Source organism: Falco biarmicus, chromosome 5, assembly GCF_023638135.1.
Source record: "Falco biarmicus isolate bFalBia1 chromosome 5, bFalBia1.pri, whole genome shotgun sequence".
NCBI classification, from domain to species: domain Eukaryota; kingdom Metazoa; phylum Chordata; class Aves; order Falconiformes; family Falconidae; genus Falco; species Falco biarmicus.
The window spans coordinates 23,726,502-23,753,465 of record NC_079292.1 but is presented as its reverse complement, the minus strand read 5'-3'; the positions used below and the strand labels follow the sequence as shown (position 1 = coordinate 23,753,465).

The 26,964-nt window shown below is 43.2% G+C and overlaps 1 protein-coding gene across 2 annotated transcripts; it reads right to left on the bottom strand.

Annotated features, from left to right (window-relative positions):
* Positions 1-1,150: 1,150 nt before the first annotated feature.
* SEPHS1 (selenophosphate synthetase 1) lies at positions 1,151-26,481 on the bottom strand. 2 transcript variants are annotated; one of them, XM_056340543.1, is made up of 9 exons: positions 26,337-26,481; positions 23,096-23,357; positions 19,798-19,901; positions 14,990-15,097; positions 13,929-14,083; positions 13,026-13,116; positions 9,571-9,670; positions 7,800-8,012; positions 1,151-2,481 (listed from the first exon to the last, which is right to left on the bottom strand). In XM_056340543.1, the coding sequence occupies exons 2-9, from the start codon at positions 23,286-23,288 to the stop codon at positions 2,267-2,269; spliced, it is 1,179 nt and encodes a 392-aa protein (XP_056196518.1). In that variant the 5' UTR covers positions 23,289-23,357; positions 26,337-26,481; the 3' UTR covers positions 1,151-2,266. The 2 variants fall into 2 exon arrangements, with proteins under 2 accessions (XP_056196518.1, XP_056196519.1); XM_056340544.1 differs by lacking the exon at positions 26,337-26,481 and adding an exon at positions 25,554-25,796.
* Between the last annotated feature and the right edge of the window lie 483 nt (positions 26,482-26,964).

The window sequence follows — 26,964 nt, the reverse complement described above, 5'->3', positions numbered from 1 at the left end:
TGTTCGGCACACATTTGATCTCGCTAGGGTTTGGGTTTTTAATCTGATACAATAACCTACATAGTGATGGTCTTGTCTGCAACTATGAAGAAAATTAACAGAAGCCAGCTCCACGGTTTTGTATCAGAATACAGAACAAATTTCACAGAACAAAGAGGAATTAGATCAGCATTTTTTGCACAGACAACTGTTTTTTGATGCTTTATTTCAGAACTGCTATGAAAAAAAAAAATCTGATTTCCCCCCCCCCCCAAAGCAAAGTCAAAAACTCAGTTACTGCTTTGAGGTTTTGTGGTGAACACTCAACTTGCAGAATTCTCCAGGAGAAGGAGCACGAGATTCTTTGTGGTTTAGGCTACTCACAAGGGGGAGTGGGAGAGAAAAAAATTCTAGCTTTACAAAAGGTGTCTGTTGAGAGCACTATTGAGTGGGAAAAAGATGAGCCAAGTTTTGCCAGAGTCATCACTAGGAGCAAGACTGGAAATTTAAAACTCGCATGGATACACAGGAGTGCTTCATCCCTAGTGACTCATTTTTCACAGACGGAAGCCCTTGCTTGAAGAACAGCAATTCTTGCTGGTAGCAGTAACTATTATCCAAGGTTTTCTTCTTCCTGGTCAAGAAGCAAATTCCACAGTACTGGAAAAGCTTAGAAAGAGCCAGTTCAGCGAAGTGCACTCAGTCCCCTTCGTGGCACATCTCAGCGGAGCGGAGCCAGGCAGGGCAGGGAGCGGGGAGCCTGCTGCACTGGGGCAGCGCACCGTGCTGCTGCTCGAGCGGCGCCTTCCAGCACCCCTTCCACCTACCGGGCTGCTCCTGAAGCCCCGTCCAGCGTACAGCAGGCAGAGCCAGCAGGACTTGTGGAGGAAACAATTCCAAACCACTGCATACTTTGTGCTGATAAGTAAAATAAACAAAATGAAGCAGATAATATACTTGGAGATAACCTACTTGCTCTCAACTTTGACATGCAGGCGGAGATATTCTAGATTACCACTAGACATCACAGCTTGCAGAACTGATCAAAGGAGTAGTAACAACTATCAGTATAATTACGCTTGCAATAAAATAAAAACCCAAGGATTTCTCCACTTGCAAGTTTGTTGTTCAGCTAGGAATCAAAAAAGTTCATGCACTTCTACAAGAGCAATAAAAAAAATTAAATATTTATTTTGAGTAACAAGCTTAAATTCAAGCTGCAATGTTGGCAATGTAGATTTTAAACACAGATCACAAAAGCGTGCAGAAAAATGTATTTCATAAGAACAAAATAATACTAAGAATTATACTAAACAGCTGCTGATTTTAAAGAAACAAAAAAGGTTTGTAATCACTATACAAAATATAAAATGTATTAAACACTACCATCCACAGAACAGAGGTTTATTTTAGTTTGATTATATTTAAAAACTATTTGTGTAGTTATTTATATAGTGAATTGTAAATGAATATTATACAGTAACCTCCTTTTGGTCTGCAAAACCTTTGTTGCACTATAGCACATCCAATCACATTGCAAAAAAAAAAAGAATTATTTTTCCTTACTATCAATAAAGAAAACAATCATTGATAATACAGTAAATATTGTCAGGTCTACAAATAATGAAATTAAAAATTACTCCTTCGACTCTGAAGCGCTCCCCATGCAAAGTCAGCACTTGCTCGTTTAAACAGAGTGCACTACCAAACAATGTCCAGGGTCGTAGATGCTCTCAGTAAGACTAAACCTCACCAAAAAAAAAAAAAAAGAAAAAAAAAGAAAAAAAAAAAAAGAAAAAAGATTGAATGTAATCATGCAACCCTCTTACTACTGGGTATACCCACTGTGTCACTTATCCGTTTATTGCCTTTCTGGAATATCACTCAAGGCATCAAAATTAGACTTATGATAAATATACATATAATGAAAGGACACAAACTGCTATTCGACACTACTACTGGTAATGTCTGTGCTACGTGAAAGCACCTTTAAAAAGAGCCTATGCGGCAAGAGATAAGTGTCTAAAGATTCAAAATGAATCAACAGTATTGGATAACAATATAATTCTCAACTCAGAAGCTGCCTCAAGATTAGGTGCATCTTCAGTTAATGTAACAGGAAAAAAAGGCAATGGATTTTATTTTATTAATTGTATCCACTCATAAACTGACCTAAGGCCACCAGATGTGCAGACACAACAAGTTTTCTTTTCTTTTTACAGTTCTTTAAATTGCAGGATGATAAAGGAATAGATCTATTTAAAAACAAACAGCTATTTCATTTATATTAAGAGGTGGCACCAGGCGTCGGGTTCACGTTCTGAGTGGCCACCTGTGGTGCAACTTCAATGATTCGCGGTTTGTCTATAATTCTGGCCGTGCGGTTGCCCTTCTCTACAATGCCGATAATCCACGCTTGGTGACCCTCGCCGTATTTTGGAGACTTGATTTCGGCACAGAAACGTGCTGCTTGCTCTCGTGGTAAACAGATGAGGAGGCCTCCTGCAATGAAAAAAAAATGCAGAGCGTTAAAATGTCCGATGGCAAAGCATTTCAAGCCTGATCTGCCAAATTCCTATTTAGACGTGTACTTGTTGACTTCAGTGGATTCTGTCGAACTCCCAGAGAAGACACGGGGGAAGTCAGAGCTCTTGCTTTACAGAAAGAAGTTTGTGCCCAAATTGAGTGTTTAGTGGGTATGTAAAGGAAGCCAAATACACACAAAAGACGTTGGCAAAAGGACGCCATACTGATGCCAACACATGGCATACTGAAACAACACCAGCATTGTAAACTTCCAACAGAGGACTGCAAAGTGCCTCTGCACAAAAACATTTTGGATACAGGTCATATTCAGATACCTGTAGCTACATATTGGTAGCAGCTGATTCTGCAAGTAATTCCATTGCCCACCATGAAATCGTTCATCAAAGTAGGGGCTATTACCAGAGAATGCAAGAGGCAGAAGATTAAACATAGGCTTGATCCAGTGCTCCCTGTGACCGTCCTTCAGGCCCCTTTGAGAATTTTCTAATCTTTTTTAGCCTTTCCCCTAACATTTTTTCTCAGAGACAATTGAAAAATATTTCATTTACCAATGAATGCTTTTCAGAAGCAGCATAGTAACTAGTCAGCTAGCTCGCCATTCAGTTATTAAACCTAAGATCGCTTTCATTCTGAGAATCCCAAAGCACTGAAAAAGGTGACTTGGCAGGTGAATTTACTAGAATATGTTTCATTGTCAGCTCTGGCACAAAATTCTAGGAGGCTCTGAGCAAGTCATTTAATGTTTTGGTGCTACCCTTTCCTATATCCCTTACCTTTTCTACATTTATGCTATGTTATAACGTGTGAAGCACTGCAACACAGAGCAGCCAAGTCATCTGCAGATACTTAATTAAACCTCCAAGCCTTCATACTACCTACAGTTTGTGCAGCTCACATCTGCACATTGTGCTGTATCCTGACACACAGCAACCTCCTGTAAGGGATGTTAAAATATCACCTCCCATTGGAAAACGTTTGGACAACACAGTTAAGAATATATTCAGACAAACAGGAGTCTGGGCACACGCTGAGTCTTGCTTACTCTCAAAAGAGTTATTTGACCTAAAGACTTCTCGTCGGGGTGAAAAGCATCAGCCAGCAGCACAAGTCATGCCACTAGCTCCTGAGCCAACCCTGGTGGCAAAGGGCCACCTGCTGAGCCAGCCACCCTGGGCTCAGTGCCACCTCCTCCTCTGCGGCCCTTGCACAGCTTCTTAGCACCTTAGGCACCTTTATGTTTGCTTTTCCAATCAAATAGTCCTCTTGGTGGTGACTAGAGACGCTTTTATTTTAAGGCCATGAGGAAGAAGCAGATACTGAACATGAGGAATTATTCATAAGGGTATGTGGAAATGCAAAAGTTATTTTTTAGGTTCTATATGAAGCAAATGAGTGTGCCATCCAGGAAAACACCTCTCTCAGACATTTTGGAACATAACATCCAGGTACTTCCACCAAAAACAGCATACAAGCACCCCCCCACCCCGAAACCTGAAAGACAGCGTTTAAACTACTGCAGATGTAACAGACAAATCAACTGCAAAGGAATTATGTGCCATTCCCATGGAAATCTCTAAACGATCATTGTGGGAGATCATAAATCTCTAAATTTCTAATGAAGAGAAATCTTACATCATTGTGCAAGCAAGTCAGGGAAGAGGTTTACAAGTGGTAGTGCACAGAACATGCTACCTAGCCAAAAGGGAGGAATACAGTGAAAAAGGAAATAAAGGACTGAGCTCAGGAATAATCTTCATTATCTTTTCCCCACACACTCTCTTTTTACAGTTCTGTGTCACTTGTACACACACCTTGTTAACATTCTTTGACCAGGTCAGAAAATATGTACAACCCCCCTATTTCCAATCAAAAATCACTTCCCACCTGCTCGCTGGATCCCAAACTTGGATCAATAACCTTAATAAAGGCTATGGGCTACTCTCAGTCAGTTGCGGGATACCTGTATGCAGGGATTATAATTATTTCTCTGCTAGACTGACCAGTCTCTTTAACCCTTTGGGTAAGTCCTTAAGGTTTCCCACTATGCATTCTAGCCTGGTCTATGTTGCTGGTGCTCCCAGCTGCTGGTTTTTGTCCCACGGACAACTACAAGAAGCTTCACCTGTGCAAGGTCACAACCATTGGGAGTTTAAGCTGTTGCAATGTGCCTGTGGAAAATGAAAGCAGCAGTGCCAGTCTGCACTGAAGCAAGTGGTGTACCAAGTTTTTGAGGTCTGCGTCAGTCACGGCTGAAGGCAAAGCAAAGCCTGAATGAATCATGGCAGTCTGAGGGTTTGCTGCTTCTTTTGGGGGTTCAAAGGATGCAGATACTTGGTGTCTGTCCTGGCTTACTTTTTTAAAAATGAAAGTGTTTTTTGGTAAGAAGTTTTGAACTTTGCTGGTTTTAACAGTCATATTGCAAGCAGGGAAGTGGACACAGAAGACTTCAAAAGCAGACTAGACAAAGCTTTGCAATTAAGAGCAGAGATAACAGACAGTTCATGAATCAGAACCAAGTGGCCTTGCTCCTGCTAATGGCTTTCTCCCACAATGACTAACAAAAGGATGAGATCATAGCCTTGCCTCTTGTCAGGCACTAACACAGGCCTTCCTTTCTACCCATCTGCCCATTTCCACAAAATCTGCACAAACACTGAATAGTTGAGGTACCTCTGCTACACTAACAAAGCTGGCTGACATCAGTCAATAGTTTCAAAAGTTATTTAGAAGAGGACTAGTGAAAATACTCTATGGGATGTTCATGCATGTGTGTAACCCTGTAACTTATTTCTGCAAGTAGCCAGTCTAACAAACAGAATTCTTTTGAAACTAACTGCCTGACTGCAGCTTTAACTACTTACCAAAGTGTTACCTAAAAGAGCGTAAAAATCCCGTAAAACTGCAATTTTAAGAAAATAGACCATAAACAAGAGTGCCTGGAAGATGGAACAGATGACATAATAGATCTTTCCAACACTAACTTCTGTCAACAGGTGCCCAGCAAATGCTCACTGGAAAAAACCACAACAGTCTTAAAATCCATTCAAATCGTTTTTCAGTAAAATTCTCATTGCCTGCCCACTCTGCTGAAAAACATCTGTTCGCAAATGAAGAAACTACAGACACGAGCATTTCTGGAAGTTTAAGCCAGCAGAGAAAGGGCGGATCTGCATTACTGTATGAACAGCCCTGAGCAGCCCCTACAAAAGGCATCCTCACAACTGGATACACAGGCGCAGCAAGGGACGCTTCCCTTCACATAAATCAACCCCAGGACATGAAGCGTGCAAACAGCCTGGGTCTGAATGCTAACGAGCCATCCCAGCACACCATGCCCAAACTAATACACACTGCTGCAATGTGTCAGGCAATCCAGCGTAAGCCTAAAGCCTACGGGACTGCAGTTATATAGCTTTCCGACCAGAGCTATTCCATCCACGTGGCTATGGATCTTTCTAATACTTGGCAGATGCTGCCCTGTAGTAAATCCCTATAGCCACCTCTAATGCGAGAAATGCAACACTGTGATGAAATCAAATATACGTGTTTTGAGGCACTCAGTTCACAAATAACCAGACTATGTCTTGCTGTTTTTTCCATCATCAATGTTGAAACACAAGCTGTTCAGTATTTCAAAGACACTTCTTGCTCCCAGTCCCAGAAGAGGTTCTTAAGTCGACTGTTTTCCACTTCCAAGTACTCTCATGGCAGCGCACACATCCACGGAGTTTTACATTCCTTCAGTGAAAAAGACAGAACTGGATATCCCCAGGGTGCAGGATGGGCAGCTCTGAAGAGCCCAGTGCTCAGTTTGCAGCTAAGTCATTCCCACGGCAACTGCTATACAAACCTCTGCCGCAGCCACTCACCTGAAAGAGCATCTTGCACTTCCAGCTCTGTGTCCACACTATTTTTTGGAGTCTTTGGAACCAATAACAGATGCTACGAGCACTCTGGTTACGTGGCTCCTGGGTAGCAAGAATCTGTCTGGTGCTCCCAACCTTAGTGACACAGCTTGCCTAACTGCCACCAGATATTTCTGGTCTCTGCTGACTGACGCTGGATTTGAACTCCTGAAAGGGTTCATGTCCCATATCCTGTTACACATCATACAGTCTCTGTAGGACAGAGTGTCTGTTTAAACACAGATGGCTAAAGAACAATTCAGCAGATCATGGTTAAGTTGTATATTCACTAGGGGAAAAGTTTATGGCTCTCACTGTGATGCTTCTTTCCAGATCTTCGGACTGTTTTGCTGCAAGGGGCCCCCTCTGTTCTGAACTGAAGCGAACTTGGATAATACTTTTGGAGAGCAGGAAGAGGGTGGGGAAATGAGATACGAGAAAAGACAGATTTGTTGCTACATCTTCTCCATTTCCCAAAGAGAAAGAAAAATCAGATTAAAGAAGAAAAACAAAATGGAACAGGACAGAAGATTCAAGGGGAAAATGAAATACAGAGGCTTCCAGCAGAAGGCAGTGATCCCACTAGTCAGCAAAGTGACTTACACTTAGTAATAAGGCAACTTCAAAAACATCAGAAGTTTTATCATCTGATGACTGTTTAAATGTTTTTCCACAGCCCAGTTCTCAGTACACATCTGCTGCACTCATTGCCACCTCAAGTGGCAGCTTTACTTAATAGAAAACTCAAGAAACTAATGGGTCAGAGACCAACACCCCCACCCTCCCACCCCCAGCTTTTTTTTTTTTGCTGCTAGTCAGATTTGATACATGTAAGGAAGAAAAATCAGTATTCTTGGATGTCTGTGTGCTGCAGACAGAGAAGGCCTCAGTTGCCAAGACTAGCCCATTCAGCACTAAACTCACACATATTCGTAACGAGAAACAAAACACAACTCATTTGACTGGCAAACCTACTGCAGGTGGCTTTACCTTTGAGAAAACTGTGTCAGCTGTGCTGGGATTTTCAGATATTCACTGTTCTGGAGTTAACAGCTAAGAGAGAAAGAGGTTTCAAAAGAACTGAGAATCAGCACTAACTTCTAACTGCAAAATGTTCTAGATATAGCAAGGGTTTCTATTATAGTGTTTCATAAAGAAGTAGAAGGCATTCAGAACAGGATGGTGGTTTGGAAGTTAAGCTGAAGAAGTTAATTGTGAACAGTTGTGTGGGTAATGCTCATTAGCTTGGCTATATGCCAAACCAACTGTGATTTTGAATGCAAAGCACATGATTTGTACATCTGAAATGTTACTAAATTCTAATGTGGAGGTGTAGTGAAGCAAGAGGGTGGTACAAGTGTCACCTACCTGAAGTCTCCGGACAAGTCCCATGCATGAGGCCAAACATATTGCCACAAGCCTTACTGACAGCAGCCATCTTGGCAAGAACAGGAAGGTTATGAATAACAAAGGACACCTCGTTTCGCTGCTGCTTGGCAAGGTTTTGTGCATGCCCCAGGATTCCAAATCCTGTGATGTCTGTAGCTGCATGTGCATTGAAAGTGTGCATGAGTCCAGCAGCTACAAGACAGGGAGGGGGAAAGAAAACATAAATCAGAAAAAAAGATTGTCATGAAAAGCAATGCTTCCACAATATTGTGCACAGTCCGAACGAAGCTGCATACCTTCAATTCGAATCAGGTTGGGTTACTATTAAATTATTAAAATAATAATACTAAAAAAATCATACTTGAAGGAAACTGGAATTCACCAATACTGCATGTAACGCTTAAAAAAATTCAACTTTTACTTAAGGTATTAAACCATGCTGAAAATCCAGCACTGAAGTTAGACTTATGAGCACACTCTACTAGACATGTGCTACTAATTTATATTGGCAGTCTAAGAAACAGAGGTTTGCTCCAGATTCAAGCTTCCCAAAGCTGAGGGCCAAAGAGGTTCTGAGCTCAGCGCTGCTTCATTGAGGGCAAGGACCAGACTCACGCTGGGTCAGTTTTCTTACATCTCTTCCCCTGCCACTCCATAAAACCACCACATCAGAACTGGAGATCTGGACTCTTAAAAGTTTTAAGAGCTTAAGAACAAAGCCTGCAGGTTGTGGGGGAAGGGCCCCAGCCTCCCCACCTAGGCATTCATTAAATTCTTGGGCATTTGCAACTGGAGAGCCCTGGGTGGGAGAAGGACACCTCTGCACGCAGGATAATAGTTCCATTTAAGAATATTTAAATGTTGTTAAAGGTGCTTGAGAAGACTGAGTGGAGAAAACAAAACCAAGAACTATTTGCCCTTCTTTGGTGCTTCCCAATACATGAACAGGACCAGAGTTCCTTTCCATAAGACAATCCTGGTAATTTATTTTTCCTGGAAGACTTTGAGAAAGAAAGAAAAACCAGTGGGATGATATAACAAATACCACATGAAAACTGAATAAAAGGAAGAAGAGATATTTAACTATCCCTGTTCCTTCAGCTGAGAAGTAAGGAAATGCCTAATTCAACTCTGCTTCTCCAAAGACATTTTTAACAAAGAAGGGAAATCCTGGACTAGAATTTTTAAAGGTAAAAGCAGAACCTTACCTCTACCAAAATCAAAAGAAAAAACCCAAACAAAATCCACCACAAAAACAGGAAAAAAAAAAACCAGGAAAGAAAACGTGCTAAATACTCCAACACTTTGGGAAGCACATAATGTGACAAAATTAAAAAATAAGAATTTAAATTGAAGTGTACAAAATTGAAGAGCTTTTCCTTTTGTATTCTATTTTGAATTTTTTAAACATTACAGTCAGGCCCTCACAAGTTCTCCAGGCACAGAAGATAACGAACAAATCATATATTTCCCTTTAAAACATGCTCTAACTCACTGGGATGCTACTTGCAGCATTCACATGAGTCATAATCATCTCCAGCAGCATTTGTGTTTTGCTGTATAATTAAAAGAGGGCGTTTGATTTGAATTTGCTTGCTTCACAAACGCTGAACAGCAGGAAGACAGGGCAGAAGGAAGGGATAAAGTGGCTGTGTCACATTTCCCCATGAGAGTGAAATTAAATTAAGTATGGAATTGGAAAAACCCACAACCTCCCTTCCGTCCCCCCAACACATGCCTCCCTTCTTACCTGTTCTGTTCAGTCGTGCCATATTCATCATCGCTTCCTGGTATGCTAGTTCTACATCTTCTTGCGTTACCACTAGTTTGATTTTATTCCACTTTTCTGGCTAATGGATGAAATAAAGATGATTCTTTCAGATTTGTAGCTGTATATTTTAAAAGCACATCCCTACCACTTTAAAAAAATTGTTCATCCAAAACATACTTTTTTTTTTTCCTTCTTACACTCCATTAGAGGGGCAAAAGGTTCAGCAGTCAGAGGTGCGTGCCTTGCTCTGCTGCACCTAAGTGAAATTCATTGAAAGATCTATTAGGCACCAAGCACCTCAAATCTTGCTTTCAGTAGCAGAGCAGAGTGGAATAACCTACCCCAGGGCAAAGAACTCTTTCAGAGGCAACTCTCTGGCTTGAACTCTGCAGCCAAATGAAAACAACTTTGTTGCTGGATGTTCAGATTTGTAATCTCTGCCTTCTTGATTTTTTAAGAGAAAATTCTTGATTTCACATCTGGACACTGATCAAGAAAGGCCACTGATATCCAGAAGCCCTGACCTTAGGAATGTATACTAAGGCAGGATGTAATCACTATAGTGAATTGAGATTAAGGCAGTTTCACAAGCTTCCTTTACAGTTTAATACCAGCATCTCCTTCCACCCATTCTCCACTGTCTTGTACGAACTCATGCCTCCATCACATTCCAAGCAACACTTTTCATCCCAAAAGGGTCTCGGAACAATTTAGGAAATGGTACCTTTATAAAGGGCAATTGTTTCATTCAAAGCTGAAGTAATTCCAGATCCAGAACAAAACAAAGCAACCATTTAAGTGTTAAAAGCAACACTACAAACTGGTTTAATTTTCTCCTTTTTTACAATGGAAATAAAATTACAAAGAACTGAGAGTAAACCAAAACAGGGTTTTTGAAGCCACAATGGCTACACTGCCATTTCATACAATAAATGCATGGAAAAAACTTCTTGCTAAAGCAATGGTGCAAAAACTGCTAAGAGTTGGCGTATGTTGCTACACTGGGGAAGGATCTTGTCAAAGAGGCTCTTACCCTTAACAAATGAGTGCTGACTTCAAGGGGTGTATCAGAGAATCCAGAAATGGCAAGAAGGGGAAAAGACTGGTCAGCCCAAACAATTTGTTAAAGAGCAAAGAAGTGTAACAGTAAGACCAGAGCTTCTGAAATTAGGAACTCGGTCTGATCAATTAAATAAGAAAAGCATATTTATTTACATAAATGAGACACCAAGTGAAAAAAAAATTAAGCTATTACAGAGATGACAGAATAGTGATTATTCTTACTCCAGGTATGATTGAAAAACCTGAGCAGTCATTCTGCCTTAGTTTTCAAAAAAACAGTTCTGAGGCCGATGATGGGATGGAAACTGGTCAGATGATGGGAATGGAGATCACAAATGAAGTGGAAGCAGAATTCAAGGCTGAGGCTAGAAGAGCCACAAACACAGGCAAGATACAAATTAGATGTAAATTCCTCTCCACTATAGCAATCAGATACTGGAGTTAGTAAACAGGAAACAAAGGCAGAAAAGTTCACAAAAATCCCCAAACAACTTTTAAAAAGCAAGCTTAAATTTCCAAATGGGAAGGGTCTGTAGACAACAGCAAGGGCTAGAAAACCCTTTCTGAAGGGCCACATGACAGCAACCCTTTTCACGCCTTTCAGCTGAAAGAGGAAAAGGCAAAGGGATGCCAGTTACCAGCTGCAGACCAGCCTACAGTCCACATCATCAGCCTGGCAGCCAAAGCCACAGCAAACAGCTTCATCACGCCCAGCACATCCCTGACCTGGTCCTCGGTGGGGCCCAGCTCCCTGCAGGCTCTTCCTCTGCACCCTATGGCAGCTGCCGCCAGCAACACAGCTGGGGCTTGGCAGCAACAATGTTGGCAGCAATCAAGCGAGGAGCACAAATTTGGCCTCCGTTTCAATCTTCCTTTCAACTTGCCACCAAGAACTCCTTCACTACTGCTCTGTGTAAATACTGCAGCTTTTAGGTTGGTTGTTTGGGGGTTTTTTTCCACATTTGTGTTGCAGACACATATCCCTACATTTCAGTTTTCCTTTCTTCCCTATGCATAAACTTGCCATACTATGTACCTTCTCCCACATACTTTTAAACACAAAGTCAAACTCCCTACCAAAATTTGATCTATGGTGGATTTGTGATGGGTAATTCTAGTTTCACTTTCCAGACTCTTTCACAAAACAAAGCTCAAGAAAAGGCAGCACAGCCACTCAGAAATTTTCCTACTGCAATCAAAGATATATGCTGTTTACATGTAATAGGAGGATCGATTTCCTTGCTGTCTTCATTTTTCAGACCAGAAAGTGTTTCTGGCTGACAGTCAAGAAAATTAGAAGTACTTGAAATATGTGGAAATTCAGACTATCCTTAATTTGCAAGTCTGTCAGTACAATAACAGATAAGTAAGATTATGGCCAGAAAACATACTATAAAATTGGTGTCTTGTTGTTTCACTTCATTTTCGTATCAAGATTATCTGAGGCCCTGATCCTTATATCTGATTGGAAAACACAGGATTCTGCAGAGGTCAAAACTGCTAGGCCAGACCCTACAAAGAAGGAGAAAAATATCTTTTTCTTGTTGCTCACACTTCAGACTCCAATGATGGTTTAAGCTGGTTCTCTCCCACTTTTGCTAACACAAGCTGTGTAATTAGAATTCATCTATCTGACAATGTAGTGGCCAACAGCCAAAACAAAGTAGATTCCAGCTCACTCCTCTGCCAGTCTATTGGCTCAGTAGTCCCAAAAGCAAAAACGATGCATCATTTTAAAGTGTAAACTGAGCAGTTACAATTCTGAAGACACATACTGGGAGCCAGACAACATAAGCAGATGCCAATTTTGCAGTCACTTTTCAGTTCAGTAGTTACATTTTTGCCTGAAGTAACAGATGGAAGTATGTCTACATAGATAATGCTGCTAGAAATATTCTTATTGAATGCACAGGGTAATAAATGTGAAACGTAGATGTATTTCCATGTACACAAGCAGAAAGCCCATGAACACAGACAGCAATCTTGGCCTAACTGCCATCAATAAGCTTTTGCCAATTACTTTGGCAGGTGGAGTAGGCCATAATTTTACCCAGGGTGCTAGTCCGTTGTTCCGTTAGTAAACAATTTTGTTTATTACAGCAATGCCCAGGAACTAACTAAGAATATGATGTGATTAAGATGGGCTTGCTAAGCACAAAATAGCAAACTGTCTCGATTTGAAAATGTTTTGCACATAAGCCAGCAAGGCTGAGACACCAAGGAGGAAGGAGGAAAGAGAGGTGGTAGATCACTCCCAGTTGAGCCCTCAGCATACTTATTACAGTGCTGAACTTTGTCATTTTGAGGGAATGAGGAAAGTTACCTTTAACTCACCCCCCTCTTTCCTATTTCTTTTTCTGCAGTGTACTCACAATATCTAGCCACTGGTGGACAGCTACAGCCACTTGTGTTCCCAAGGGTTTAGTTAATACAAGCACATCTCCTGGCACTGCATTGTCTGGCCTGAAAACAAAGAATTCATATATTAATTACATAGTGAGATTCACACACATTATTAGGAATAAGCGCTGACAATTACATTTTCACAGACCAGTGTATCTTGCACAGTTAAAAAACTGACTAATTCCAGAATCACCCTTTGGGATTCATTGCCATGGGATACTATTGAGCAAAATGCTGCAAACTTATTTAAAAGTGCTAATTCCTTCTTTCTTGGAATAGAACAATGCTTGCAGCCAGACACACACAAATTTACATCTTTTCTTTCAATTTACTGAAGACGTAAGATAGGATAGGGGAAAAAAATGACTTTTGTAACTCAGGGCATAAGATAACAACCATCACTAGGATCATGAACAAATTCATTGGTATAGTGAACATGCCACAGTGGGACATTCAAAATTAGCTACTGTTAAATGGACAGAATGCTGTAAAGGCAGCAATTCTGTAGTTCTCCACAGCCATTAATAAGATAATTGGAAGATGGTTTAAAAATGTATGTATCAATGACAGAAATTTATGTCCAAAACCAGTCTTCAATACCTGTAAAGTAAAGGTTAGAAGCTTAAGTCTCCTATCAAAAGGAGACTAGGATCAAAATATACTGGGGGGATGGTGAGAAGTAAAAGGACATCCTGTTTAAAAAAGCAAATATGTACAAAAGAGATGTGGCATCTGTTGAGTGCTATGGACAAATGCAAGCAGGAGAGGGTACTGCTTTATTCATAAGGAGACAGATCACAATACTGTATTTAAAGGATTTTTACTGTATCCCTTCAGACCAGTGCCTTTGATTGTTTAGCGATTTAACTTACATTATAAATTCATTAGGCTGACAGACTGTCGTGGCCACTCCTCCTAAAACAATCCAGGGATTTAACACTGTTTGGCCACCAGTAACAGATGTTCCTGCCTCTTCTGCTGCATCTTTGAAACCCTGGATAATTAGAGGCATCACTTTGTCTCTTTCCTAGAGATCAAAACAGAAGTCAGAGTTCCATACATGGCAGCGCTAGTCATTTCAAGACCAGTCCAGGGCTTTAATCACTCAAGGCAAATACCCTCATGGCAAACAGTTCATGACAGAAAAGCCACACTTAGGAAGAAGAAGAGGTTAGCCTCCTGAAAATTGCATGTTATCCCATACAGCATAGCTGTCCCATGGTTTTACAGCCCTGTGTAGAAGAGGTGAAGAAACACTCTTCAAAATGTTGTATAAAAGTAGAGAAATTGAGTTCTGGAAACTCAGAACAACTATCCTGCTGTTGTAGTCAGGTACAGCCACAGCAATGCAGTGCAATAAGGCAAAGTTAAATCATTTGGCCTCTACTAACCAGCAAAGTCTCAACCTACTTCCTTCTAAGAACAAACATCCCTTTTTTGCTAGAGCAAAACAAAACCACATGCTAGTCACTTCCACAAAAGCGACAAGAGAAAAATAATAAAGGGAAAAAGAAAAAAAAACATAAAAGGAAAAAAGGAAAAGCAATTATTTCAGTTTCTTCTTCAGAGAGATGTTAAAAAGCTGGCAGAAGCAGACCAGAAGCATCTATCCAGAATGATACATGAACTGGTAATCAAATGCTGCCTTGGATCACTATTGTCGTGAAGTGACAGAAGCAGGGACCCCATTTTGGTGGGGATGAAAGGCAATAGCAGCAGAAGACCACCATGCCACAGAAAATTGAACTATTAGCAAGAGACCTCAGAATGTTTATGAGGCAAGACTCATACTATGAACTGAGACACTCAATAAAACCATCTCTTCTTTAAAAGCATTCAAATTTTGAGGAGACAATGCACTACAGGTAAATACATTCTAAGCATATTTAGCTGTTTGGGTCTTCCTTAAAAAGAAAGTACAAAAAAATCTTACCCTATCTGTCATTTTATTGCTGATTCCAAGGAGCATCAACATGTTGTCACATTCTGTGACCCCCATGGCATAAAGGTCACTTAGGACATTGGCACATGCTATCCGTCCCTGAAAAAGAAAGACAAAATTTGCAGGACTGTTCGTAAATGTTCAAACAAACACCTGCCACAAACAAAACTTTCAGCATGAGTTTGTACACTTGAGACAGTTGCTTATTCCACAGGCTCCTGCATTAGGAAATCTAGCCAAAGATGTGGTATAATCCATTCCATGCAACCTGTCCATCTAGAAGTGCAGGTATCTCCTCCCTTTTACAGGTAAGGAGATGATTCATCCCATTGTTCTTTGTCAACATACTCTCTCACGACTATATAGGAATCCCACCTGAGTTCAGACTGGATGCCTAATTTGAGAGGCTGAAGTTAAGCTCGACAAAGTCTATCTTTGATAGCAACCTGTTTACTTCATCTGATATGTTCCTATTAACTTTATTCCATCATAAAACTACACACTGATGAAGATGACTATCGTATGTAACTCACAACTGCTAGGAAGCTAATCCAGAACGCATATGTTGCTGTACCCCTTCTGCATGGCAATACATAGGAGACAGGGAACTTGATGAGCAAGTTCTTAAGAAAGTACCCTTCTTCCCGGAGGACACAGTTGTGCTGCCAGCAACACGGCCACACTGGGGTGCTTTTTCTGTCAGGTTGTCAATAAGAAGCTGTCTGCAGAAGACAGCATGCACAGGAGATTAAGGAGCTCAGGGCTCCCAGAAGCTGGCCTTGTCACCGCTTAGGAGCACGCACAAGTACCGAGGGGAGATGTCTGTCCCCTGCCACTTCTAAGTGAGGGAGATGCATCTACTCCGTCACTTGTTCAAGTCAGGAGATAAAGCTGAATTTTGCTACAGCACATACATTTTTATTAATTTCTGCATGTGTGAGCATGTCTACTAACAATAATTTGTCCAAAAGACAAAACTGGCCATCTGCTGAAGATTCGTCTAAGAAGTCGTGAAGCTGACAGCACTGAGAAGGCATCACTTGGGTCACATGAGCTTAGCTACTCTCATTTTACTAAATTAATGGTGCCGAGTCAGGGCTTGTTGAGGTGTGGCCCCAGCACAGTTAAGACATCAAGTTTCCTGATGAAGATGCAGAACTTTCTGATATAGGAGTGCCCTAAGGGACAGCAAGATCATTTTAAAATAAAGGACAAATTATGTCGTGTTACTCTGGAAAACTCCACACATTTTATTAAAATTGATTTAGATTTACAGCTGTAGAACTGTAACCAACATCTGGTTTTAAGATTTTAAATCTGTGCTTTTCATAAAGTTCAGAGGCAACACCACCATGACAAAAACAACAACATGCTTATTTGACACAATTTGGACTACGGAAAGATGCTTCAGCTGGAAGACAAATTGTGGGGGGATCTAAACATGTTTCCACCATCTCTAAAACCTTACAGTGTAATCACACATCCAGGATTTTTGCAAAAAATTAGTATTTTCAGGCAGTTAAGCTCACTTGCTGATGACATGAAATAACATCTCCAAATAGCAATTAAATATAATCCAGTTTTTCATAAATTCAAGAGCTTCCAGTGGCATCAGAGGAATCCCTTATACTTAGAACTGGAACGTTTTAATCATTTAAATCTTAAACTATTAAGAGAAGAGTGAGGTGTGTACTGCATAGTTTGATGGAAATTGGCCATTAAATTTCTAGATGTTTAAGAACAGTAAAGCCTGCCATCTCCGTTTCCTGGAAGGGAACTATCAAACCCTTCTCCACTATCTTCAGTATTTACCAAGCAAACTTCTGGTTTATGCCCTCTTAGAAATGACAAATTTTTAAAACCCCACCGACAACAGTTCTCTATTTTAGCAGTCAGCAGTCAGTCTAACGCTCCTTTTGCTAACTGGCAAAACCACTATGGAAACAAATTCAGGGAGTACAAGTCTCAAGTAGCAGAGGGAACAACACACGGCTTGCAAACACCAAAAAACACAACAGGATTCACAAGCAGGTCAGCCTAGCTGCGTCCTGCCTGCTACCTGACTGCTTGCTTAGAGACCCTGAAACACAAGTACCTCTACATGTAATACTAAGAACTACTTATAAGGGCAAAGGACGAAGTATCAGACACCCATCCCCAGCCTTGAGTGAAGGTTCTTAAAAGAGCACCAAAAAGATTCCCAGAATGGAGGGGGAAGGAAGTCCGCTCTCAAACCAGCCAGTTTCTTCCTGCTCCTGTACTCAAAAAGGTGTCTCCACAGGGCCACAACAGAGGCCAGTACCAGTCCTGTGACCAGTGGCTTGACACTTATTATGAAAACTATTTTCAACTGCTTGTAACTTCTCGAATATCAAACCATTTAGGCTGAAAAGTCCTATGCTGGATACAGACTTTACTGGTGTACATCCTGGGGATACTTTGCACAACATGGATTGAGTGTTTTCAATAACATGGCCAAAGAGAAGGGGAAAGGGAAAAAGGAGGAAGACTTTTTTTGCATATAATTGCAGAACTTTGTTTTAAAATAGGCAGTGACACAGTCAGAGAAAGCTGTTTTCTGAAACAGAAATCTGAGTTTCAGCTGAGTTCACATGCAGTTTTGCTCTCCTCAGCTGTTTTCTAATCCCTTCTGTCACAGCACCCAGCTTGGAGTCATTTGCACTTTTGGCTTTACCTGCTCACTTCCTCTGCCCCCTACTAGGACAAGAGATCAGAAAAGGTGCTGCACATAGACACTGTGCACAAAGAAAGGAAGAGACTAAATTAGGGAACACCTGCTCAAAACCAAACTAGAATTGACTAGGTAAGGAGACAGAGCAGAAGAGCAAGAAGCAGCGTAGACTACATGTGAGTGATAACGAGATCAGAGTCGTAACAACAGACACGGGTCAAGGGGCATCTAGACTAAAAATGGAAAGAAGCAGCTGGAGAAACAGGGCAGCAGCAGCCTATCTTGAACAGAGGAGTCCAGAGCACACTCATTTATACATAGCCTGGACACAAACTCAGAATTCCTGAGTCTCACCATTCCTCTGCTCTTACCAACTGCCCATAAACCCCAAGGCAAATTGTATTTGACTGTCCTCCACCCAACGTCGGTCCACGCAAGGAAATGGCAATCTGCATTGCCCCCAGGCATTCTAGTCCCCCAGAAAGAATCTGAGCAGAGGGTCCAGCAGCTCCAATCCTGCACTGCAGGTATCAGCAAGAAGGCTTGTGACAGAACCCCTGTTCTTAGCTTTTAAGAAGAAAGATAAATCTGTAAGCAGGTTAGAAAGTGGCAAGCCACCACACTGCAATAAATGTTGACAACAATGGGAAGCGAGGGACCTGAGAGTTAGAAAATATCAAAGCTACAGCTGCTGGTGCCTGTGGATCACAGGACAGACTGTAACTATGATGCAACCACTAAAGCTGGCCTAAGACCAAATTTACATTCCACTCCTACCACACTGGCCTAAACCTCATCTGGGCACAGGCTCATCTATCCACTCCCGCGGTATCTCAAACTCTTTGTATCTCCAAATAAAAAAACAACCCTCCCCCTTCACCACAGCCTTCTCGTTTGGTCCCTCACTTGTTTTTGTTACAGGGTGAGAAAAGGGAGTTTCTCAGCTGATTAACTTGGACACCCATCTCCAACATTTTTTTTTCCCTCTCTGGTCCTTGATGAGTTCCCACATGATATTAAAGCAAGCCACTTGAGTCAAATTTCTCAGGAGAGCTTAACAACTCTGTACTGCAGAGGCCAGCCTGAGATCTTAGCTGCTCAGTTTGCAGAGAGAGCGCTCTTCTGGAACAGAAATCAAAGGAGCTAGGTTTGCATATGAGCACAACACCTGGTCAAGCATGTTAAAAAAAAAAAAAATCCGTCCCAATCTCAAACTGCATGTCCAAAAACCTACCCAACAGGTCTCACAGAATAAACAGCGAACCAAGAGCAGCAAATAAACAGCAGTAAAAGCATGCCTTGAAGCAAAGGAGTCACACTCAAATCACAGGGAACATGAATTCCAGCATTTCTTAACTTTCATTTAGCAAACATCTCCTACAGAACTTCTCACAGCTTTATGAAGTCCTTTTTTTAAAGTTCATTTGTTTCCCCATGACCTTCTGTTCAAGTCAATACTGATCACCACCACATAACACCACAGAGGAATCTCTACCAAGATGGACTAAGTGAAACTGGGACACAAAATGAACTGAAGTCAAAGTGCACAGAACTTCCAACAAGCCATTTCAACTTAACTATCCGCAAGCAGAAAGGCAGTACAACGGGAAAACTGGTGTTCACAAAGCACTCCGAAGCTGCCAGGTGCTACTGCCAACTACTGTCATTTAGGCATTTCCAGTCCTAACATGTTACCTGGTTATTTCAGAACCTCAAAAAAGGCCAATTACTGTGCAGTTCTGCTCATAACTGGAGTTTACTGTCTGCTGCTTCACAGGCAACTCTTTTTCTCCGCCTTTTGAGTTTTTTAAGCCAAATCCCACAGAACAACAGATGGAGGGAGGGAAATTTGAATTAAAGGTGGCAGTTCTCCCAGCTTTCACCTATAGAAAGCAGCACTGCAGCATTCCTGGCCAACATGGAAAAGATTACGGGATGAAACTATGTCTCTCCTTCTTCACATCTACTCAGGAAAGACTCTGAACGCAGGTAATCAAACAATTAGCACTGCACATCTAGAAGAAAGTCAAAATTGCCATCAGATTGGTAAGTGAAAAGTACAAATCAAATCAGCAATATAGCTAACAATTAAGTTTAGCCAACTTACCATCATATAAGGATCATCCACAATAGGATAAATATAATCTGTCGTCTGGACCAACGACAAACCTCCATGCCTTAATGGAATAACGCAAGTGTCCATCCCAATTCCTGCACAGACAAGAAATCCATCAGTGAGGTGAGTAACTTTGCCCTTATTTATCTGATGCTCTTAACAAAAGAACTTAAAAAAAAAATATCCATAAAATAAACACTGCCTAAACAGACACAGCAAATTCCTTCTGTAGAGAAAGCACATTGACAAACAAGAGGAAAACTGAGCAAAGAATGAAAACTCCTGACTGGAACAGAAGTGTAAACAGCTGAAAGCGAGAACTAAACTACGATGTTTTACATTTTTTTGCAGCATAATAATAGTGCATTAAGAACATCTGTGCTTGTATGTATGTACATTTAAAGTTACGAGGAACTTGGTAAACTGATACTGCCAAAAGCAAATAGGTTTCCCTGTCACTCCAATCTCAAAAAACCATAATGTCAGTTTTAAAAGGACATAGCCTCTCATAAAGGGCATTTCCTCACTTCAGGAGGAACAAAAGGAACGACATAAATCACAGCCTAGGCCTTCGGTCAAAAATGATTCATGCACTTGGAGCTTTTGCAACTGTGTTAACCTCACCTTACTTCTGTGAGGTTGAAAGGCGGCAAGACAAACTGCTAGACAGGGAAATTCCTCCGAGAAAACCACACCATCAAATGCAGCCTTTTCTCTGACGGTGGATATTTCAAGCAGAACAAGTAATATTAAAACCACCCAGCATTTGCTGCGATGCAGAGCCTGCACAAAAGCTGCAGGTGCCAAATCACAACACGTTAGGCTGAGCTGAGGTCCCTGTTGATATCCTTGTGCCCTGTAGCAATGGCAGGTAGCTTACCTCCTTCCTGCACTGGCAGCAAGCTGCCTAGAATTACTTTGCATGCCTCGCAGGGCAAGAGTCTTCAAACTGCCAGTTTTCAGAGAGCAGATGCCACACAGTAACCTTTCCTCATGTATTACTGAAACACACTACCTGGCAAGAGCTACAAGCCAGTATTTGGCAGTGTCCTGTACAGGCATGGAGCAAGCTGCTGTCATCCAAGGTCCTACTGCAGACACAGAGCAGAAAGCCTGCCAGACAGCAGGTACATAGGTGGAGAGCATACTGCCTCTCCTGCCTATGGAGGCAGAAGATCCTGCCTCAGAAGAGAAGGCATGCTGGCAGAGGCTCATAACTGTATTTAAGGTTGCTCATCCTCTGAAGAAGCTACCAAGCTGCTATGCATGATGTCCAGTGTCTCCAGAGACGTGCACACAAGCAGTTACAGAGAAGTGTCTCATGTAGAGGAGCTGTTTTGCCCTCGGTTCACCCACTCGTGCCATAATGCTGCAAGACTGATTTCACTTGTGCCATTTTCCACAACTTCTGCGCAAGTGCTGCTTGACAGACAAGCCAAGGGGCCACAATGGTCCTTCTGAGACTACGTTTCTGTTGTACCAAAAAAGGATTGGCTAAATAAGTGAAACTGTTCAGAGAGGTGACTGAAAACAGTGATTTCAAGGTCCACAACAGCTCTGAGAACTAGTATCAAACTTGCAGTTTCTTACTCACAGACATATTTAAGATTGCTTTGGGTAACAGCACTTGCAGAACTAAAAAGGAGTGGGCTTGAGCCTGCTATGGCCAATTTCCCTCTTGCCTGCATCTCAAGAGCATGGTGCATGTGCACAGGCTGTAGTTACCTGTCTATAACTTCTAAGCACAAGGCATCGGAGGCAAATCACACCAAACTTACCTGAAGACACATTTGTTAAAGGGATATTCACCAGAAAAGCATATTTTTGAGAGATCTGAACTCTCCACCTTCTAACAGGTTACCTGCTACATAGTATCATACCTACCTATCGATGGCATTAGTCTATTTTTTTACCTTTTCATGTAGCTGGAGAAGAAAAAAAAATCTTATTAGCAGTTCCATTACTGTTTAGAGCTTCTAACTTTGTAAGAGGACAAAAAACCCCAACAGCTATATTATTAGATCTAAACCAAACCATTACTGATTTTAGTAATTTGCCAAATTGAAATGCCGTTGTGCACAACTTATTTAATTTAGGAAAAAACCTCCACATAAATAGCAATTTGGGCATAAAAGAAGCTGGAAGTGTCCTTCATCAGGGAATATTAAATTATAGTGTCACCCCAGCTCCACACACAATTGCTGCTTAGATATTTCATACAAAGATCACCATTGTTTAAGCAAGAACACGGGTTCCCTACTAATCCCTCACCAAATTCAATCTCTACCAGAATAATGGGTTGCAACCTGTTAGCCCGCTAACAGACAATTAGCAATGTTAAAATAATTTTAAATAAGGTTATTGGACACTAAATTGATAATTAAATAACTTCAGAATAAATGCTACATTGATTTTCCTACACTGAGGAAAAAAATTCATTCTGCACTGCAAAGCAGAGATTGAATATGCAGGGCTGAGTAAATAGACAAACAGAATTAAGACTGTCATTAAACACATTATCTACATTAATTTATCTATATCAATATTAGGTACAGTAGCTGGTATCAAAATACCTACATTTGCCCTGTTCCCCATGTAGGTGGCTTGTGCAGGTTGTTTTCCCTTATTGCTTGCATCATTGTGCAAATACCAAAGAGAAAGTAAAGTTGGCAAGAACAGAGGTCTTGGAAAGACAGCCTTTCCCAGGCAGCTTCTACAGGTGAGCAAAACAGTTAGTGGGGAACAACGAAAGGACTGAAAGGAAAAACGACAGACTGAAAGGAAAAAGCTCCCTGTAGCTTTAGTAAGAAAGTTTTTCTCTTGCTCACTTTCTCTGACCCAGAACAGAGGGGAGGGGAGGGAGAAGGGAACTTCACCTGTGAGTCACCTAGTTGCACAAAATTCACTGCATTCATGCATACATTTCTAAAGGCAATGTATTAATATGAAAGTCCAGAAATTAACTGATACGACTTCAGTTTGCAAAGCATCTGCTGGGGAAAGGGAGTAGGAGACTAGCGCATAAGCATATGCCTGTCACAACAGCCATTCCTGAACATTTTTTCTTTGTAGTTGAGCACACTGCAGGATGTTAAATAATTAAAATAATATTCTTGTATCCCAGATGCCAACAAACGACAACACAAGATTAATTCTTTGGATTTCTGGATGCTATACCTGCACTATATAACATACAATTTTCAAACTGATTAAGCAGACTGCAAATGAGATCGTGTCACTAGGCAGACCCAACAGAAAGACAACACGTGTCCAGAGAACAACTGCTTACCCAGCCTGGGCATAACTGCCCCCAGGAACTGTTCATCTTCCTGAAAATGGTTTTCTTGTAGCGATTCGAGCAGTTTCTGTAAGACATCCTGTGGCACTTTGCAGCCTGTGCCTTTCAGTTCAGTGAATCGGGTCAGACGGAAGCTCTTGTCCAGTTCATAACTTTCGGGGTTAAATGACTCCCGAACAGACATGGTTCTCTTGCACACACTGCTGGCCTTTCCCACCCCAGAGCAATGGTATTAGTTTCTCTGCTGATCAGTCTAATTTAATTAACAAAAAAAAAAAACAACAAACACACAAAAAACAAACCATTAGAAATTCCTAGGACCTGCAAGACAACAGGTTTTCCACATGGAGCAAGTCAAAAAAGAAAGCAAGTGCTCAGTTTCATCATTCACTTGTTAAGACAGATGGGCACACCTCACACAACTCAATTCTCTAAGACTACAAAGGAATGACTCCTCTTCCTACCTTCCAACATTTAAAACTATAACTATGTCAGGCGTATCAGAGTGAATTTCTTTTCCACATATGCTGCATACGTTTTTCATTAAAAAAAAGAATCTAACACACTTATCAACCTCATTTAACACAGAGGTAATGAAAGAAATAATAGCTCCCAGAGCACAGAGGCTGATTTCTAAAAGGCAGCCTGGGCCCTGATCCTGCAACACACTCAGCAGAGACATCTGTTTATACTCAGCTCAGTGCAGGGTCATAATTTCAGCCATTAACATATTAATCTCAAAAATAAGATGCTTTTCAAATAATGGCACTGCTTCAGTTCTGATGTAAGAAGCTGAAACTCCATAATACACCTGTTCTCCTTCGGGGAAAACACAATCCTGGTGTTCTGTTAGTACAGGTAACAGAAGAACAAAGAGACGTATTAAAGCAGACTGGTTTACCTACAAACATGCCAGTTTACCTTTCAGTATGTTCCCAGACACAAAAACATTGAAAAGTTTCTTGCCTCTTGAGCCCTTCTTTAGTCAACTAACGATACTGAGAATACAGAGAATTGTCCATTCAAATAGTAATGTAAAAAGCCACTGATGCAACTCATTTAATAAAATTCTTAACAATGCACGTCTAATTTTAGAACGTTTTTCCACTCTGACTCACATACACCACACTCCAAAACTAACAAGAGGCCTAACTGAGACACTGACTTCTAAACAGGAACGGCTGTGATAAAATGCAATTCATCTTTCTCAGCAAAGTTTTCAGGAATTACTAAAAACAACCTGTCTGCTGGAGTTTCTTAGAAAGCAAGGATCCTGCCTAACAACAAGAACAACGGTTCAGCAGCATTGCAGACAAAATGTGATACTGATGGTCTTGTCCTTACGAGGTTAGGCTGAAAAGCAAAGAAACTCGTGCAAGTGACTGGTATCCGCCAAGTTCGACGGTGCTAAACGTTAAGACAGACGTAAATCTACTGACTGTGCAACTGACCTCCCCTATAGAGCAGTTATTAACAAGTACAGCTGCTCCATAAACTTTGAAGTCTACTAATTTATTGAATATGCTTTGTAGGAATTGAAGTTTTAAGCTCCCTGAGAACTTCTGATGTGGAGCCCAACTCCCCTAAATAGTGCTTTCCCTCCTTCTCTGGGAGGCGTGGCACTTAGTTAAAACAAATCTTCCAAAGCCCAGGCTTGGGCAGTAATCCAAACTCTAGTTACAAGGACGTGTCTTGGATGAGCAATGAATTCAGTTCGTAGCTGTTGTCTTCCAGTGTGAGACACTAAACACTTGCAATAAAAAAAAAAAAAGAAAAAAAATCTGGAAAACAACCTGTCAACAGAAATAGGAGACAAAAGCTTTTCAAGGAGGGAGATTTATTTTTCTTCATTCTTTTTTAACACTTCATTCTCATTAATACTAGAAATTTATAAAAAGCAGCTTGCCCCACAAGGGAAACATTTTCCCTCATCTAACTTGTAACTCCAAAATGCGCAGCACCCCCTACCTACTCACATAGGAAAGGATTCAGAGGCCACAGCCTACCAGGAACTTTTTGCAGCCTCGAGGACTGTAAAGACATAGTAAATCACGCTTCCCCAGTTTGAAAACCGATCTCGAGACGGAACAAGACGATTTTATTTAAAAGAAAACCCCCACCGCGCAAGAGAACGCGGTAACTTGTTAACGAAGGTCCGGCTGAAGCTGCATGCAACTATGTATTTCGCAGACTGCCAAGAGAGCAACCTTCCTCGCAAGACCAAGTTTCTTGTGACTTGTGGCAGTCCAAGGCAGGCATGCAACTGGAGCGCTGGGCACCCCTCCCCGGCAGGAGAAAACACCTCGTAACCCAGATGTTCCTTGCCTTAAAAGAACGGCATAATAAATATTAAAAACGAAAGCTTAACCCTTGCCTCCCTAAAGAGCGGAGAGGGGAGAGCGCAGGAGCAAAGGGGAGAAGCGAGGCAGAGCCGGAGGCGAGTACCTACCCCAACCAGACCCCAGAGCAGCCGCCAGCAAGCCCCCCGCCCGCCGCCGGCAGGGCCGGCAGCCGCTGCAGCCCGCTGCCCGCGGGGCGCGGCCATGGCTCCAGGACACCTTAAATTCCCGGCCGCTGCCTTCCGGGCGAGCCAGGGCCTTCGCCGCTGGTCTTTGTGCGGCCGGGGAGGCGGCGGGAGGAAGCTGCCGGGCCGGCTGCCGGCGGGGAGGCGCGGCGCACGCAGCCGCCCCCGGCTCTCGCTGCAGACCCGGGGGGCGGCCTGGGCGGGCGCCCCCCCCGCGCGCTCAGGTAAGCTGCCAGCCGGGGCGGGGTTAACCCCCCGCCGGCGGGAGGGACGGGGGGGGGGGCGGCACCGAGGGCGCCAGCGAGCGAGCGCGCGCGCGGGGCGGCCGGTGGGACCGTTGGGCGCGCGCGTCCCCCCCGCCCGCCGCCGCCGCCGCTCCGTGAGAGGGAGGGAAAAAAAAAAAAAAAATGTCGGCGGGCGAAAAATTTAACCCGTCCGTTGCCGGCGCTGGATTTTTTTAAAGCGGTCGCGGCGCGGCGAGGCGCACCCCCCCCACCTTCCCCCGCCCTTCCCCCGGGGCCGGGCTGAAGGAGGGCGGCGGGGCCCGGGGCCAGGCGGGCAGCCCGCGCCCCGGCGGTGCGGCACTGCGCCGCCCCCCGCGCTCGGCCCGGCGTAACGGCGGAGGCGAATTCCCCTTTAAATCTCCCCGCCTTGCACCCCCACCCCCCCCCTCCTCCTCCTCCCTCCCTCCTCAGGTCTCCCTCTTACCGGCTCGCCTCCTCGCCCTCCGCCTCCTCCCGCGAACGGGACTCCCAGCCCAGTCCCACAATGCACCGGGCGCGCCGGGCTCTCTCAGCGCCGCCTGAATAGAAATGCCGCCGCCGCGGCAGCCGCCGGGCACGGGGGGGTTAAACCTCCCCCCCCACCCCCCCCGGCGCCGCGCTCCCCGCCCCCTCCCTCCCGCCGGCCTCGCGCGCAGCGCTCTGCCCCCTTCCCGCCCCGTCCCCCCCGTCCCCCCGCGCGTTCCCGCGCACCGGCGGCGCGCGCCCTGTTGCCGCGCGACTTGTTGCAAGCCCGTGCGCGCGTGGGCTGCGCGGGGCGGGCTGCGTTGCACGCGCACACGCACACCCCCGCCCGCCGCGCTCCGGGCCGGGGGAGCCCGCACGCCACTCGCGGGGGGCAGCCCTTCACGGCACGGTGCGACCCACGCAAAGCCCGCCCCGGCGCTGCCGGGGGGCTGCAAGGGCCGCACCGCGGGGGGGCGGGGGGCGCGGGGGCGGTGTTGCAGCGGGGTTAAGCGCAGCCAGCGCCGTGAGGGAGAGGGTGGGTTTGCTCCCCCGAGCCTTCCTCGCAGCCGCCCGGCGGGATGCTCCGCAGGTGTGCGGTGTCGGCTCCC